Below are 17,809 nucleotides of genomic sequence, written 5' to 3' on the forward strand. Positions count from 1 at the left end.
TTCATATAGGCTATATATATTATGAAAATTTATTTTTGCCAATTATATATGATTACTACATTAAATTATTTATTTTTAATTTGTATTTCTGTTTTTTCTTTTTATTGTTGTAAAGCACACTGGTAAAAATAGTTATAAAGTACTTTACATATAAAAACAAATAAATTTGATGTATTGACATTTACATAATTAACCAGGATAGGCTACTGATTTTCTGTGTTCAGTCAGTGTAAAGCAAAACAACTTGTGGAATAAATAAAATTTAAATGTAATTGTATTTTTAATAGAATATAATTCAATTTACACATCCTATGTCACTACTGTATTTTAAAGAATTATATAGGATAAAAAAAGTAACCTAAAATTTGCAGTAATTGAGATTAAAACACTTTCATCTAGTTCAGAGAAAATGGTAAGAACATGAATTTCAAACTTAATTAATAATGGATAAAATAATGATGATTAAAAGAAAAAATGTGCAATGCACCGTTTCCTGAGAGTGACCCATATAAACGTCTGATTCATGACTCTATCATCAGCCTGTATAAACCTGTTTGAGATGATTATCATATAGGTCAATAAATAACAACATCAAATCAGCAACAACATGATCTAATGAACATCTTCCAGAAGTCTCTATATTAACAATGGAAAAAACACGACACATCCGAACAAACAACGTCAGAAAAAAAAAAAAAAAAAAAAAAATCAGTAACTCACATGTTTCTTGATTAAAAAATAAAGAAACAAAAAACAAAACTTTATTTGTCATTTGGTCCAACAGAACCTGAGATTGCAAATGAACCGTACAGATTTTTTAGACTTTTATACATTTTTTGTCCAAGAATCAATAAAATATTCTACATATTATACTCCTGATCTGTATAATTACAGCGAGTACTTTAGATTGGATTGTGCAGAGGGGAACAGCGCTGTACAATTTACAAAAGGAAAGACAGAGAATGAGCGTGACGTCACGAAAGAAAGACGGAGAATGTGTGTGACGTCACACCAGAGCCACCAACAGAGGGAGACCATGAGCAACACAACATCCAGAGGGAAAAAAAAATACAGGAGACGCTGGACTAAACATCAGTGCACAGAGATAGTCAAACCCGCCGGCCCTCGACCAATCAGATCCAGCACAGGTCGTACAGCTATGACATCATCATCATGCTCGTGAATCCAACTGATGACGGATCAGCACGCAGCTTAACTTGTGCTTCTCTCAGTAAGGTTCCGCTTTACTGAAACACATATATTAAAAGATGGTTCACGCGCCCACATGAACACGTGGCCTTCCGCTAAAATCAAGTATCACCATTTGTCCTTACATTACACATTATGCAGACCATGTGACCCCAGATACAGTTCGCTGATTGGCTGTCAGAACGGCGAGAAACCTAAATCTCACAAAACACATCATGAGATTGGCACATTTCACCCTAAGATTGAAGGAAGAATAAAGATTTATTTTGTTTAAGGAAATGACACCTTTATTTTGGGCTGTTAAGATGGAGGGACAATGTTTTCATGGCAATTTGTGGCATTTTGCCCCAAATTCAGTTGAAAATAATTATTTTCATTATTGAAATGTGAAAAAAAAAAAAAAACTGATATGTTATTTAAAATTATAATAAAAATGATTTAGAGATATTATAGATATTTGTCTGTTCTGCCTTTAATGTGGTTTTAAAATCATTTTTAACTTTTTACTTTATGATTTACAGTCCAGCAAAAATACTGTATTCAATAAGAATCTAGTTAAAATAATTCTAAATAATAAAAATGATGTGAATTTGTGGGAAAATGTGGTTAATTGTCATGAAAATAATCTAAAATAATTGAAACTCTAATAATACAAATTAAGAAGTCTTAAAGTAATGTGAATTTTAGGAGAAAACGTGCTGTTTTTTTCTCCTAAAAGATATATATATATATAATGATCCCACAAACAGGCTCCATTTAGCTTTTATTAAAATATCATATTTTTCTTTTTGATGAATCGTTTTGTCTTTTGGGTGATCTGAGCCACATGAAATATTTCCGTGAGATTCACTCTTTGACTGAGCGCACATAAAAGAAATTAAAAAGTGAAGTCAGCTGACAGGAGACGCAGGCGAGACTCCAGGAGCGGATCTGAATGACAGTTCATCATGACACGTGTGTGTGTGTGTGTGTGTGTGTGTGCAGTGGGCGGGTCTTGGCTCAGCGAGCAGACGTGTGATTGGCTCAGTAGTTCCGCCCAGACCGTCTCAGTGCCTGCGTGTGCGTTCATCAGCACGGGTCTGCGTTGGTCTATGTAGTTTCATGTCTGTCTATGTGTGCGTGTGTGTTTAAGCGTGTGTCAAAGCGGCCGCGGTCTGTGCAGTCCGTCAGTGTCCGCGGTAAGTTGGGGCGAGTGTGTGGCTTTACTAGACGTCCAGTCGCCCAGAGACGCCTGCGCTGCTTTCCTATGGGCCAGTCTGTGTGTGATGGAGAATCCAGCGTTCCCCTCCAGCTGGGACAGGACCACCAGTACCTGTCTGAAACACACGACAGAAAACACACGGGTTAGTCTCAGACTACATGACACTGCTGCTCGGTCAGTGAAAAAACCCTGCACAGAAGACACTTTCCGGCATCACGACCATGAAGGCTTTTCTAAAAGGTAAGCAGCAACATAATAATGCATACGAGACCCTGGACCACAAAACCAGTCACAGGGGTCAATTTTTTGCAATTGAGATTTATGCATCACATGAAAGCTGAATAAATAAGCTTTCCATTGATGTGTGGTTTGTTAGGATATGACAATATTTGGCCGAGATACAACTATTGAACATCTGGAATCTGAGGGTGCTAGAAAATCTACTTTAAAGTTTTTCATTTATGTTGGCGATTGTGCTGCATTCACTCACACAAATAAATGTTTTATATATTTACGATAGGAAATGTACAAAATATCTTCATGGAACATGATCTTTACTTCATATCCTAATGATTTTTGGCATAAAAGAAAAATCGATAATTTTGACCCATACAATGTATTGTTGGCTATTGCCACAGAGATACCCGTGCGACTTATGACTGGTGACGTGATCCAGGGTCACATATAAAGATACTTTCTTTGCCTAGTTTGAAAGCAACATCGCATGTTTACTTCACAGAGACGATGCACTGCAATGCTGTCACTGAATGAATCCGAAATGGTGGATGACTTGAGAGAAAAATTCACATTATTAATATATTCCACTTTCACTCAATGCTGTCAAGTAGACTATGGAGAAAACATGGACTAACTACAGATGATAACAATATAAAATGTTTATTTACTGCTAACACCAAAGTCAACTGAATTGTGAGTCTAAGGGAAAATGTACTTAATAGTCATGGAAATAATCTAATATAAGTGCAATAATAATAATGATGATGATAAAATAATGGTCCTAAAAACAGAATAAATTTTCCTTTTTCATTTATGGTAGGTACTAAGATATTTATAATAATTAAAACAAGTTATTTATATTATTATGTTGTATTATTATCATTTTTTATATTAATGTGACTCCTATGTACACATCTTTAATTATTTTATGAATTTCTCTAATAAAAATGGCCCGAGATCCGTCTCGCTACCTTGTCGTTCAGGTAGTGTTCACAAAAAGATCTGTGCTTTCCTCCTGGGGATGAAAAATAAAAATAAAATCATATTTAACTGACTATTTTTTTTTTCCTATTTTCCGTTTAAATTTATTTAATAGGTTTTCTCATTTTTATTTAATGTATTGTGAACAGTAATATACGGAAGCGTATTGCATTCACTTGAGGAAAAATAATCTACTCTGTTTTTCTGAATTAACGAGTTAATTATCTCAGAATTACGAGATAATTTTTCATGAATAAAAAGTTTTTGCTGTTTTTCTGAATTAATGACTTAATTATCTCAAAATTATGAGATAATTTTTCATGAATAAAAAGTTTTTGCTGTTTTTCTGAATTAATGACTTAATTATCTCAAAATTATGAGATACATTTTTCTTGAAATAAAATGTATTTGCTCTGTTTTTCTGAATTATTGAGTTAATTATCTCATAATTCTGAGATAATTAACTCAATAATTCAGAAATGTTCCTGTTAACGGATAAAAAAAGAATTGATGTTTCCGCAAACTTCAGAAAGGAGAAGTGAATCACTTTCAGTGCTGTGTGTTTACCTGTGCAAGGGCGGCACGCTGTCGATGGTCTTCAGGCTGCCTCGGGTCGACACCACATTGAAGCTGTCGGTACAGTCACATGACACATGGAGGTAGTACTTTGGGTGACGGTTCTCCACGACGACGATAAGCCCCGCCCACCCGTGAGTCAGGTAGTAACATGTCATCCCTTCACGACCCTTAGACATGAGATCAAGAAATCACATCATAAAACTGTCATCCTTGTCGTTTGCTATTAAATATAAGTAATAAAATAATTATATATATATATATATATATATATATATATATATATATATATTTATATTTATATATATACACACACACACACACATACATACATACATATACACACACCGTATATAATAGACACACATACTATACATTTATTATAAACGTCTAATAATATAAAAAATATATTTATTAAAAATATTAAAATGAAATAAATTATTTTATATTATTTATTTATATTCATATAATATATATTTTTTACTATTATATATTGTTTATTTTAAAATTATTTTATATATATATATATATATATATATATATATATATATAAAAATAAATAAATAGTAATGATTAATACTATAATTTATGATTATATTAATTAAAAACAATAATATAACATTTATTTACACAACATTTATATATAAGAAAATGTATATATAATAAAATCTTAATTTTTATATTAATAATTTTATATAATGTATATATTCATTATATATTATTTTGTAAATATACATTATATACATGCATATACATACACATATACATATATATATATATATATATGATTATATAAATGTAATAAATACTATATAATGTAAAGATTACGTAACAAACATATCACATAAAGAAAGAAATAATACTATATATAATATAAATGATTAATGATAATGATTAAATCCTATTAATAATGAAAGTTTGCAGTGACATTAAATTACATGAAATAATATACATATGTTAAGTTAACCAATTTTTTTTACCTATTATAACACTCAGTATGATTTCTAAAAACTGATCATAACATTCAGAGCTGAGGGAACTGACCGGAGTCACAGTGTGCCTCACACTTTAAAATATATATACACATACATATATTTGTCTGTGCTCCTCTATAATAAAAGTCATCACATTTGATAAAAGCTGATATAGAAAGTTCTCCATTCAGTGTGTGTGTGTGTGTGTGTTCCTGTACCTCATGTCTCTCTCCCTTGTTCTCCGTCATCAGAATGATGGCGTCAGCGAGTGTTGTGGACGAGGCCTCCACCTGCTCCACCATCACCTGTCTGGAGCTGTAGATGGCCAAGATGTACCCTGGGAAATCCTGACTGGGTCTCCGAGCGTTAGTGGGACTGGACACTGTCAAAACACGCACAACATGATGAAGAGGACCTATTATGCTGTTTTTTTATCTTTCTTTAGTGTGTAATGTTGCTGTTTGAGTCCCTCCAGCGGGAGTTCTTCTCTACATCAGTGTCACTGTTTCTGAACTCCCTGAAACGCCTCCATTGAAGTCTTCAGTTTTTGTTCTTCCAGGAACGAACACGTCACAATATTCCTCATTTAAATAATTCATATGCAGAATAAAGGGGCGGGGATGAGTTAGTACTGTGTTGAAACTGGCGGATATGGTAAGGGGGCGGGGCATGAAAACGATGTATAACTTAATTAAACAATGTAATAATCAATTCAAAGGAATATATACTGTATGATATTCCGCTATAGTTTGGAAAATGAATGGATGGATGATTCAGCAGCGGCGCCATCTTCTGGTCAGACGTGGGAATTCATTCAGTGCGCGACTCTCACCGTGCATTATGGGTATTTTCTAGCCGTTGAGCGCACATCGGTGGCTGTCCCGTCAAATAGTGCTCTATTTAAGGGCATAGGGGGCCATTTAAGACACAGTCCAATTCTTTTCTGCGAACTGGTTCTTTCGGACAGTTCAATGAACCGGTTAAAAAAAACGATTCACCATAATCACACAATGATGTCGCATATACACAATTCTACTATAAAAACACCCAATAATGATGTGATATGCAGATGTTTTACGTGTCTAAAGCATATATAATGAATGAACTAGTCTTAATCAACTCACCTTTTTACAATAAACCATGAGAAACCATAAATTTAAAAAAAAAAACCGTTAATTTCACCCCTCATTCAAGTCAACTGCTCGTTTACGCATATGCTCGTATCAGTTTGTTTGCGGACATGTCCGACTCTGGAACTGTTGTAACCATTAACCGACTCATTTTGCCCCATTATGAAACCCTCGGCACACATGTCGGACATGCCGGAAAGACTGTTCTCAGTTCAGTGTACTGTTGGACTAACTGGAGCGCCGAATGAGTTAGCAAAACTAGCCGACATCATAGGATCAAATACTCCTGGATGTTGGCTCATTCGGAGATGGAGTGACTGTCAGACACGTCTGAAAGTGAGTTAGACGGAGGAACTTGTAGATCTGTGCTGACTTGACTTGAGCATCGAACGGTTTCAATCCGATTTGGTGAACTGATTCAGCTAAAAAGAACCGATTCGTTCGCGAACCGGACATGACTACAACTAAACAGAGCGTTACTGACAGACTGGGAAGAGAGGAGCTGCAAATATGGGAAAAATAATGTTTTAACATGAAAACCTGTTCTATTAGAGCCCAAAAACTAAATCAAGACTTTGTAAATGGGCTGTTTAATCTCATCCAGTGTTTATAATCCAGCGCCGTCTCCCCGTCTGTGTACCTGGTGTTGACGTCCCGGTCAGGTCCATCTGCCAGTGGTTGAAGGCACAGCAAACCACCGCGTACTCTCCCGGCTCCAGCATCACATCACATCCTACAAACTTCTTCACCGCGCGCTTGCTGTGTGCTAACAGACGCCCCAGTACCAGCTTATTCCCGTTACCGAACGAGGCCCGGAAGACCATAATGCACAGATCCAACAGGTGACTGTCAGCCGTGTCTGAGCGCCTGGTGGATTGAGAGCGGTTTTATTTTTGTTGTTGTTTTTATGATTAATATTTGATGTCTTTATTCATTTTGATGTGATTTACCTGCTGCCCTCCTGGAAGAGGGCGAACTCCAGCGCGGTTCTCTCCAGGACTGTGAGCGCGGTTACGGTCACCGGTTTACTGGCCCGGCACGGGAAGCAGCCCTGCAGACGCACCTCCTGCCAATCAGCGTGAATCTTGCAGATATCCACCGAGTCAAAGTACCTACACACAACATTCACACCCCATGTTCTGGTTATTTGACTACATCTACTGATACATGGGCGGAAAATATTATACTTTGGCCATTTTGAGCATCAGCTGATAATTAAACCTGATTGGCTGATAAACGGAAATGTCAGTTCCAAGATCTTGATTTGTTGATTGATAGTACAAATTTGAGTGAATTTTTAAATAATAAATAAAAATAATCATAAGTGATACTTTTTTTTTTTAAAGTAATATTATTATTTTTAAAAATAACTTATTTTTCCCCCTCATTTTTATTATTAAACAACATGTATAAAATACTAAATTAATCATTTAATTTAATAATTTTATTAAAACAATGATTATTTATAACTTAATAAATATGGTGTAAAATAAATTACACCATATAATTATATTATATATATCTGTTACATTTTAATATAATATTTGTAATTAATATAGTTTGAAACAAGTCTTTCATTTCTTGTTTCTCATTTGTGAACATTAACAATGTAATGAAGTAATTTATTTTTGCTTTCAGATGTATGTAGATCATCATTAAATAATATGTGCAATAAATTAAAATGTTAACAATACTTTTTAAAATAAATATGTAAAATAAAGTAGATTCCATTTGTCATCATTAAACAATATGTATATAATATAAAATTAATTAAAAGTTCAATATAATTCTTTAAATTAGGATTTTCAGAAAACATTGCTTTGATATGATCATTTTAATACTTTCAAAAAAATGCATTTCTCATTTGCCATCATTAATATGTATATAATAAAAATAAAAAAAGATTAAAAACCATATGATATAATCGAACATACAAATAATATACAGGCCATGGGCCTCTTCTGGACACTAATGAGATCCTCTATTTATGGAAAGCTCTGATGAAGATCATCTCAGATTAAAGGTCAATTTAGCACAGATGAAGCAGCTAATGACTCACTTAATGAAGTCTCCGTACTCCATCCAGAACACGCCTTCACTGCTGCCGTGAGCCATGAGCTCGTGACGCAGATGCTGCGGCCAGTCGGCCCACTCGTCCGACCAGGAGCCGTTCCAGGAGAACCGGCCCCAGGGGTTCCTCAGACGCAGCAGTCTGAAACAGCACAGCCGCAGTCCTTTATGAGAACCACTCACACTGCTTTACTAACACACGAGCGATGGCTTTATTACTCCATCACAACACAGGGGCAAAAATGCTCTTCGGTGGACAATAAAAAGTTCCCTATATGATCTGCGATCCCAATACTGACAATATATTCAAAATAAATGCAAAGAAACAGTTTGTGATTTTTGTTTATCTTATTTTGATATATTATGTATGTTCTCTTACCCTGATGTTTGTTTCTTTTGTTCCTCATTGTTTACTAATAGTTATTTTGGAATATAATCATTAAAATGTTTTTTTTTGACAAATAGTCGAATTTTCTACTACACTGTAAAACATTATACGATCAATAAGTTGACAACGTGTGTTTTTACATTGCTTTAACTCATCAAAGTAAGTTAAGTTAAGCAATTTTCAACTTTAAGTTATACAAACTGTAACTCATTTTTTAAAGTCAATTTAATGTAAATTAAGTTGAAATTTAAGTTGACTGTACTCAAAAATTTAAGGCATTTTAAAACAATTTTTTTTTTTTTTTTTTACAATGTATATACAACTGAATAAAATGAGCAGCTAGCTAACAACAACTTGCTTTGTTCTGAAAACACTTAACACTTAACATGCGCCCTGTCACACACATCTACATCACTCATAAATCACAATAACTGATCAAATAAGGCTTTGGCGGGACAACATTTTTATTTTTATTTTTTTAATTTAATTTTTTTCAATGCAGGAAGAACCCGGCAATATAAAAGCAACTCACTTCCTCATGCATGTGAAGAACTGTTCTATCGTATGACCTCAGAAAACCAGTTTGGACTACATTTTTTGTCCTTTTTTTTTAAGGCATGACAGCGTGAATCATTTCCATTCTATGGAAAGCAGTGTTATGCAGTGTTATGCGTCATCTTTTGTGTCGTATGGGTGAACAAGCCCTTCTTCAACAGTATTTATGTTATGAAAGTGTGTCTGACCTGTAGCCCTGAACGTCTCTGACGTCCAGTATGGAGTACGCGTGTCTCGGACGGAGACCCAGAGATTCATACACAGCATCATCAACCTTCATGTTCCCACCGCCACAAGACGCTCCCATCAGAAAACTGACACACACAGAGAACGCAAAACCTAGTCACTATTCATCACTCACTTATTTACTTACAAGTATATAACAGTGTTATTTTAGTATCACTGATATACTATTAGTTTCTATTAATAACTTGAATTAGTTTAAATTTTTTCTTATTTTCCATTTAATGTTTTAGTAATTTTGTTGTGTTTTTGTGGAAACACTTTACAATAAGCTTTCATTTGTTTACATTAATTAACGGACTAACAATGATAAACACTTCTAAAGCATGTATTAATCTTAGTTGATAATAATTTCAACATTTACTAACACATTTTATCTGTTAATATTATTTAATGGATCTGAGCTTACATGAACTAGCGTATTTTTATTTATTAATTTTCACAAAGATTTATAAATACTGTATCAAATGTATTGCTCAGTTAATGTTAGTTAATGCATTAATTACTGTTATCTATCAGGACCTTATTGTAATATATAGTCTTTATAGATTTTTATTTCAGTATTAGTTTTAGTTATGTTAGTACTTCAAGTTAAACTACATGAAAATTAGAAATGCAGCTTTTTTATATTTTATTTCAGGTAACAATAATGTTATATTATGGTATTAGTTAACTATAATAATAACCCTGGCATATAAATACCATATATTCAAATGATTAAATAACACACTTGATAACACATTCAATTCAAAATATATACAACATATTAATCTTGTTTATTCATATTTTTTTGCTGATATATTTTATACTATTTTTTTTAAATAATATTTATACAGTTTCCAAAACAAATAAAAATACAGAACATAAACCCGGAGAATCACAAAAACAGACATTTTTGCATACATTTGATATATTTTTTCATTTTATATTAGTTAATATTTTATATAAAATTATTATAACAACATTTAACATAATGATTGAAAATAGCCGATAAGTGTGTCTTGAAGACATATAATATTTATTATAAATATTCTAATATCAGTTATAGACAATATTTATAAATCTTTTGCAATATAATTTGCGCTCTTCAGCTGATACTGTGTGCATGCGGAGACTAATTGCTTGGTAATTTGAGCCCTGAAATTGACAAGTAGCCTAGAAACACTTTAAAAGGCACTTTCCAATTTGTAGTGGCACACATTTTTATATTTTTTTTAATCCAATTTTCTTGTCTTGGCTTTTAGCCTTTATTATAAAGGACAAAAGATGCCTTGTCATCTTATAATGTGCCTTGAAATTAGTGAGTCCGGAGCATAGTGAATAAATTACAGGACTCAATTTCCAGGACAATTAGTATAATAATCCTGAGTGTGTGCAAGTCGTACCCCGCCTCTTTGGAGCTGAGCATTTTGGCCCATATGAGGTCCGTGTCGATTGGCTCTTCACGGGGGTTGGTTGAGCTGACCTGCAGCATCAGACTCTCACAGGGGGCGCCAGTGAGCGTCGCCAAACCCTCGATGGCACGACCGGCCTGCAGCGCAAAATACGAGCCGTGGAGCTTCGCTAGAGCCTTTTCTATCAGCGCCACCCACAGCTGCCTCCGCTGAGCCTGGACATTCAATAACACAAGCCTTTAGGAAATAAAGCAGCACACGGGGACGTAATAAATGGAGCAAAGGATTATTTTTTCCTTTTCTCTGCATCCCCGCGTTCATGTTCGTTGTTTTGTATTATTGCCTTTTTTTACTGATTTATATTTATGCAATAAAAAAATTAATAAAAAAATGCAGTAAAGGAACTATTTTCAACTGTACAATTTATAATTGTGTTTTGTTAACATATCTTTTACTCGGTGTCATCATTATGAAATTTTGACTGATGACTAATTGTCATGCAAAAAAGTGCTTTGTTTGTCACTTGCAGTGTGAGCTTAAGAAGAAATGTACTTGCATTGATTAAAATCTTCACTTTCATAAAAAATATTTAAAATATAGTAATATTATTACATTCAATATACTTATTGATAGCAATAATATTTACCAATTTATATATAAAGTATCTGAAATGTTATTACTAAATTCAATATACTTAATGATAGCAATACTATTTACATAATGATAGTTTTATTTTATATTAACTTATGACAGTAGTAGTAGTTTACAATTTAAATATTTAGATGATATATATATATAAATAAATAAATAAGTAATATTTTCATTTTCAATGTATATATATATATATATATATATATATATATATATATATATATATATATTTCTCTCTCTCTCTTTTAGATAAAAAATATTTGTTAATTAACTACAATTACTTTATCACTATTTCACATGTTGTTTAGCAGGTAAAAATGTGCAATTCTTTATTTACTTTGGTTGGCAACTTTTGAAGCTGCTCAGTGACTGTGGTTCTCATGATCAGGCAATAAATTACACAATAAGGGCTTAAATAAATCAGGCGTAACAAACTCAAGCACAGCAACACAAACCTGTGAGAACAGCAGAAACCCGTATTCGTCGCAGGGCAGCATGTCGTCCACCAGAACCGTCGTCCACGTTCCATCCTTACAGAGCCGGACCTGATACGCTCCCTCATGGCACATGGTTCTGGTGATCATCACACGCTCCACCAACTCGGGTCGCTCCGCTAGCACTGCCAGAGCGCTTAAGAACCTGCGAAACACAGCAGCGACACTTCAACATTTCAATCCTACATCACTTCCTCAAAAAACTTGAATGCACCATTAAACGAACCACTAAACTGTGCTTTAAACTGAATTATTCTGTGCTTTTTGAGCACAAACCATCAGAACACACCGAAGATGATAACTGGACGTCACTTGCACAAATTATGAGACATTTTTAAAATACAGTATTATACAAACAACTGTAATTAAATTGTAGGCAATATACACTATTTACTGAGCTGTATGCAGTACACTAGTTGATAGAGATAGATGACAGACACACTTCTCTTACCAGCAATTACCCAGAAGGCCTTGCAGAATGTCAGAGGGGCGGGGCGTCCTGAACACGGACCATTTCACACCACGATCCTTAAAATTATTGCAGTTAATCTCATGAGGGCGGAGCCACTTTTTGATTCGCTGCTGGACGCTGTCATTCTCGGGGAACCCGACCGAACGCGGACCAGGAGGGAAACTGTCATCCACAAAGTTCACCGCGTTCTACAACAAACACACAAGAACTCTGTAAGGTATTACACACACACAAAAAAACAGCATTTGCCATCATTAAATGTGTATAGAAAATAAAATGAATTACAATTTTTATTTTTTATTTAGCACACAGTAATACAGATTAATATATATATATATTAATACACACACACACACACACACACACACATACATATATACATATACATATATACAGATATATCTTAATTTATTTAATTTACAAATCAGATCACATTTTCCAACATTAATATATAATTATATAATATAATATAATTATATGAATTATTTATAATGTAATATATTTGAATAAAAATACTTTATTGTATTTATTAAAATATTATATGTAGATCTTATTTGTCATCATTACAATGCGTATACGATATAAAATTAACTAAAATTCTATAATATTTTTAATAAATATGGTATAAAATAAGTCTTAAATTTTATTCAAATTTACGCAATCTCATTTGTCATCACTAAATACTGTGAATGAAATACTGTGAAAAATCCAAAATCGTGTAGATCTTATTTGCCATCATTGCCAATACCTATATAAAATAATTTTATTAAAATGTTAATATAATATTTTGTAATAAATATGGTATAAAATAAGTCTTGAATTTTATTCAAATTTACGCAATCTCATTTGTCATCACTAAATACTGTGAATATAATATAAAATTACCTTAATTAACTAAAATGAACGATAATATTTTTAATAAATATGGTATAAAATAATAATAAAAAAATCATGTAGATCTTTTTTGCCATCATTAAATAATGTGTTTATAATACACACATACAGAATGGAAGTAATTGTGAATTTTATTCAAAGCATCTAGACTTAGTTTATTATGGTTTAACACATTTAGAATAAAATCCTTCACCAGGCCAGAATGCCAGGTCACCTTAATAAAAACAACAATGCTACAACTAATCACTGTCAGAGTGAACATCTTTATAAAGTCTACATTTTGTGCATCAGATAAAGACACTGTGAAGAGTGACGAAACATGTAAAGACGCAATAAACCAGGACAGAAGCTTCTGGACCAAAACTGCTCCAGATATTCTGCAGGAACGTATATCGTCACAGGAACAACACGTATATGCCGGAGAAATAGGGGTCATTTTGACTCTGGGGAGCTGTTTAATTGCTGTTGCAACCATTTCTAAAAATACGTCTCCCAGTTTGCGAGCGCAGACAGTCGCAGATCGGACGGGGCGCTGGGAAAGATGTGTTCAGACATGGAAGTGTGGTGAATATAAATGCCAACTTGCATTTTAGATGTTCGAAATCTCATTTGCAAATAGAAAGAGAGTGTTGGAAATACTACCTGATTTTTAAATCATAGTATGTTAATATACAACGTGCTAAATATGCAGAAAAAAAACATCAGGTACTTAAGTTAATGATACGTCATCCTTCATTCTGAAGTGAGAACATCTGTGTCAAACCACAGCTGCACATTTAACTGAAACTAACATTCATCTAGGTTGATTTGATCACAAGTCCTCAGATCAGATCGCTCAAAGCATCTTCAGAAGTGGTCAGGGACGCTTACGGCCGCGTCGCATTTGCAGTGGAAACGCTAATGCAACCTGATGTGCCCTAAAACACTGAAGGACCATCTAGTTACGCAACAAAAAAAGCAAAAAGATGTGCTTCATCTTAGCTTGGCCCAGAGAAAACCTGAGGATTCATATCATGCTGCATCGAGCCTCCTGCGGAAGTCCAGAAACCAGAGACCATAGAAAATCTCAGATCACAAGAGGTCACTGGAGAAGCATTTGAGACGTGTCTCGTAGTAGCATCCAAATATGTGACCCTGGACCACAAAACCAGTCACATGGGTCATTTTTTTTAAATCTGAAAGCTGAATAAATAAGCTTTCCATTGATGTATGTTTTTTTTAAGGATAGGACAATATGTGGCCAAGATACAACTATTTAAAAATCTGGAATCTGAGAGTGCAAAAAAATCAAAACATTGAGAAAATCTCCTTTAAAGTTGTTCATTTATGTTGGCGATTGTGCCGCATTCACTCACAAAAATACATGTTTTATATATTTACGGTAGGAAATGTACAAAATCTCTTCATGGAACATGGTCTTTACTTAATATCCTAATGATTTTTGGCATAAAAGAAAATTTTGACCCCATACAATGCAATGTTGGCTTTTGCCACAAATATACCCGTGCGACATGTGACTGGTTTTGTAATCCAGGGTCACAAATGTTCAACCTCTAATAGGACACTAAGCACGTATTCCTGGTAATGTAGACATTATAAGCTCTTTTTGGGATCATACTGTTGCAACCTTCGGTTTGTACAATCACATTCCTTTAAAGCTACACTGTGTAATTTTTTAAGAATCTGCCATTTAGAAAACATAAGAGCGAGTCGCTCGAACGGCGGCAGCCATGTTGCGCCTCCATCTTGAAAATACATTAGCCAAAGAGGGACATACCTGGAAATTCAAGCTTCGCCTTTCGTGTTTTTACACTCAGTGGCGCCGTGACGAATGCGAGGGGGAGATTACTCGCGACTGCCGGCAGATTTGAACTAATACGGCCACCGTAGGAGTTAAAACGCCCTCGGAATGGGAGGGGCTAGAAAGTAATATTCAGCTGGTAGTCATAAACAATTTCACCGCTAGATGGGAGAAAATCCTACACAGTGTAGCTTTAAGAGGCGTTTGACTACACAAGGAGAAAATACACAGGTCAATTTGATTTGACCATCAATCTCAAGGTTAAAATATAATAATTAACCAAAGGTTTGCCAAGACACAAATCAGTGATATCAATAAGTTTCAACTGGAAACACAACTGAAAGGAAAACTCCTGATTTAAAAAGACCTTTGACAAGCTGTTGAAGTTCACCTTCAGGCAAGTGAAGGCCGAGCCTGTGTTTACAGTCCCAGAATTAAGGAAGACAAAGCTTAGAGCAGTTTTAACTGCATCTGTGTTCTTTTCCGAAACATTTATCGAATCTGGACAGGGATCAAGAACAAGAAGTTCTTTGAGTATTTCAGACACTCTTGACTATGTCCTTTCTGCCTGAACAGAACTTCAGAAGCTGTACAACTGCATCTCCTCAAACACAAAGTCTGACCACTTTCCCCTCCAAGAAGGTCAGAAATATATCAAATATTCAGCAGAAACGAGGGTGCCGCTGGTTTCATAATGCACTGTGTTTTTGATACTGGCTCGGTTTCAAAGATGGAGCTGCGGTTTGATACCAATGAAATGTCAAGAGAGCAGAGTAGAACGGATGTTTAGATGATTACATTAGCATTTAGCTGGGAGTAATAGAGAGATATATATTACAGTATTCCGTGAACACTACAAATATCTAGAGGTGCACCAATGTATCAATCACTGACATTTAAACCCATATTAAAAACAGATTAATTAGGTAGATCTAATGGGTTGGATAAGGTGTATATTTGCATATATATATATATTCACTGAATACTTTTATTCAGAAAGGATGCATTAAATTGATCAAAAGTACATTAATAATGTTTCAAAAGATAAACGCTGTTCTTTTCAACTTTCTACTCAAAGGATCCTAAAAATAAAAAAAAGTGGAAAATCATTGTACTAATTCGTACCCTTGTCTCAGTTAAATAATGACCACAATCTAACTAAATAAAAATGAGGGAACGAAATAGTACGACTTGGCCATGATTGACCTAAAACCATGAAAATAAGTTTTCATGTGCGTAAAATATAGAGTATCGCTGTTAGATATTTAACATTTTCATCATATATGGCAAAAAAGTATGAATTAGTGCATCTCTAGAAGCCACCATATGTACTTAGAAATACTACACTAATCACATTTTTAATCAAACTGACAGTGTCATACCTCTCTACAGAAGCTGACGATATTTTCCCACAATTCCTTGGCCTCTCCCTCATCCGTGCGTCGCCGGGCCTCCACGTGCATGCTCTCCCTGCGTTTGAGCGGTTTCCCTGTTTTGCGCAGGTTCAGGTACTGCTGCGGGGTGTGACACGCGGCGCAATGCTTCATCCTCCCTTCGTTCAGCAGTGTGCATGCAGGGCACGTCCACTGACACACACTCTTGTCCTGCGCCGATGGGGACGAGACAGAGGAAGATGAGGCGGAAGTGAAGGCACGCGAGTGGGAGTGCGGTTGTTTCCGAGAACACGACGAGCAGTTGGACGGCTCGGAGAAACCGTGGAGTTTGGACGATCCGCAGGCCGTGCAGTGGCCCGTTCCCGTCGGATTGCGCAACGTACATTTGGAACACGCCCAAGAGCTGAAGTCCGGGCTGGACGGCGACGCCGGCGTGAAGCGCACCGATTCGCCCAACACGTCGATGACGTCACCACCCGAACCCGGCCGCGACCCTCGACACGCGTCGCAACGACCGGCGGATGACGAAGGAGGAGCCGTTGGGGCGGAGCATCCGGGGCACTTCCAAGAGGGCGGAGACGTGACTGGAGGGGCGGGGTTGTTAGGCTCCTCCTCCTCCAGCACACTTAGGCGCTTGATTGGGTAATTGTCTGACGGAGGGAGGGGCTTGGATTTGTTAGGCGGGCAGGTTGAGGGTGATGTTGGCGAGGGGGCGGGGTTTGGAGGCCGTCCGGGGGGCGGGACTTCCCTCCGGCTTCGAGGCACGGGATTATTCTGAAGCGAGGACAGGGAAGGGGGCAGAAACGGGATGGGGGGTGGAGACGGGGTTTCAGAAGGTACTTGGGGTGGAGAATCTACGGTCAGATCAATGAGAAGTGGCGCGGACGCTCCTGTCGTTTGTGTGGGAAACCCCGCCACAGGTGTAAGCACTTCCGGGACCACTAGTGCTTCGGGAGGGATTTTCGGTAAGGAGAGTTTTCTTGGACCACCACATGCTGAGCATGACAACGCCACCGGAGTGTTCACTAAAGTACAACGAGGACACGCCCACTCCAATGACACCACCCCACTCACAGACACCTCCCCGTTGGACTCCGCGCACCGGGACTCCCCATTGGCTACCTGCCCTTTGGCTTCAGGGCTGG

The 17,809-nt window shown here is 35.8% G+C and overlaps 1 protein-coding gene and 1 gene segment (V, D, J or C); both read right to left on the reverse strand.

The window, feature by feature from the left end:
* LOC311284461 (Ig kappa chain V-III region MOPC 63-like) overlaps positions 1 to 17,809 on the reverse strand; it is a 945,935-nt gene that overhangs the window by 306,875 nt on the left and 621,251 nt on the right.
* capn15 (calpain 15) overlaps positions 204 to 17,809 on the reverse strand; it is a 27,129-nt gene continuing 9,523 nt past the window's right edge. For 2 of the 3 annotated variants that reach the window (XM_084398464.1, XM_084398465.1), the window contains exons 3-13: positions 16,653 to 17,809; positions 12,555 to 12,763; positions 12,065 to 12,248; positions 10,950 to 11,173; positions 9,510 to 9,635; positions 8,368 to 8,520; positions 7,259 to 7,420; positions 6,949 to 7,175; positions 5,397 to 5,560; positions 4,196 to 4,374; positions 204 to 2,525 (exon numbers count right to left, since the gene is read on the reverse strand). The exon at positions 16,653 to 17,809 is cut by the window's right edge and continues 308 nt beyond it. In XM_084398464.1, coding sequence (XP_084254590.1) covers positions 2,348 to 2,525; positions 4,196 to 4,374; positions 5,397 to 5,560; positions 6,949 to 7,175; positions 7,259 to 7,420; positions 8,368 to 8,520; positions 9,510 to 9,635; positions 10,950 to 11,173; positions 12,065 to 12,248; positions 12,555 to 12,763; positions 16,653 to 17,809 — 2,963 coding nt within the window. In that variant the 3' untranslated portion in view covers positions 204 to 2,347. The remainder of the gene's footprint in view (positions 2,526 to 4,195; positions 4,375 to 5,396; positions 5,561 to 6,948; positions 7,176 to 7,258; positions 7,421 to 8,367; positions 8,521 to 9,509; positions 9,636 to 10,949; positions 11,174 to 12,064; positions 12,249 to 12,554; positions 12,764 to 16,652) is intronic. The other variant, XM_084398466.1, reaches the window with a different exon arrangement.

The sequence above is a fragment of the Rutilus rutilus genome, assembly GCF_951802725.1.
Source record: "Rutilus rutilus genome assembly, chromosome: 24".
Classification (NCBI taxonomy): Eukaryota; Metazoa; Chordata; class Actinopteri; order Cypriniformes; family Leuciscidae; genus Rutilus; species Rutilus rutilus.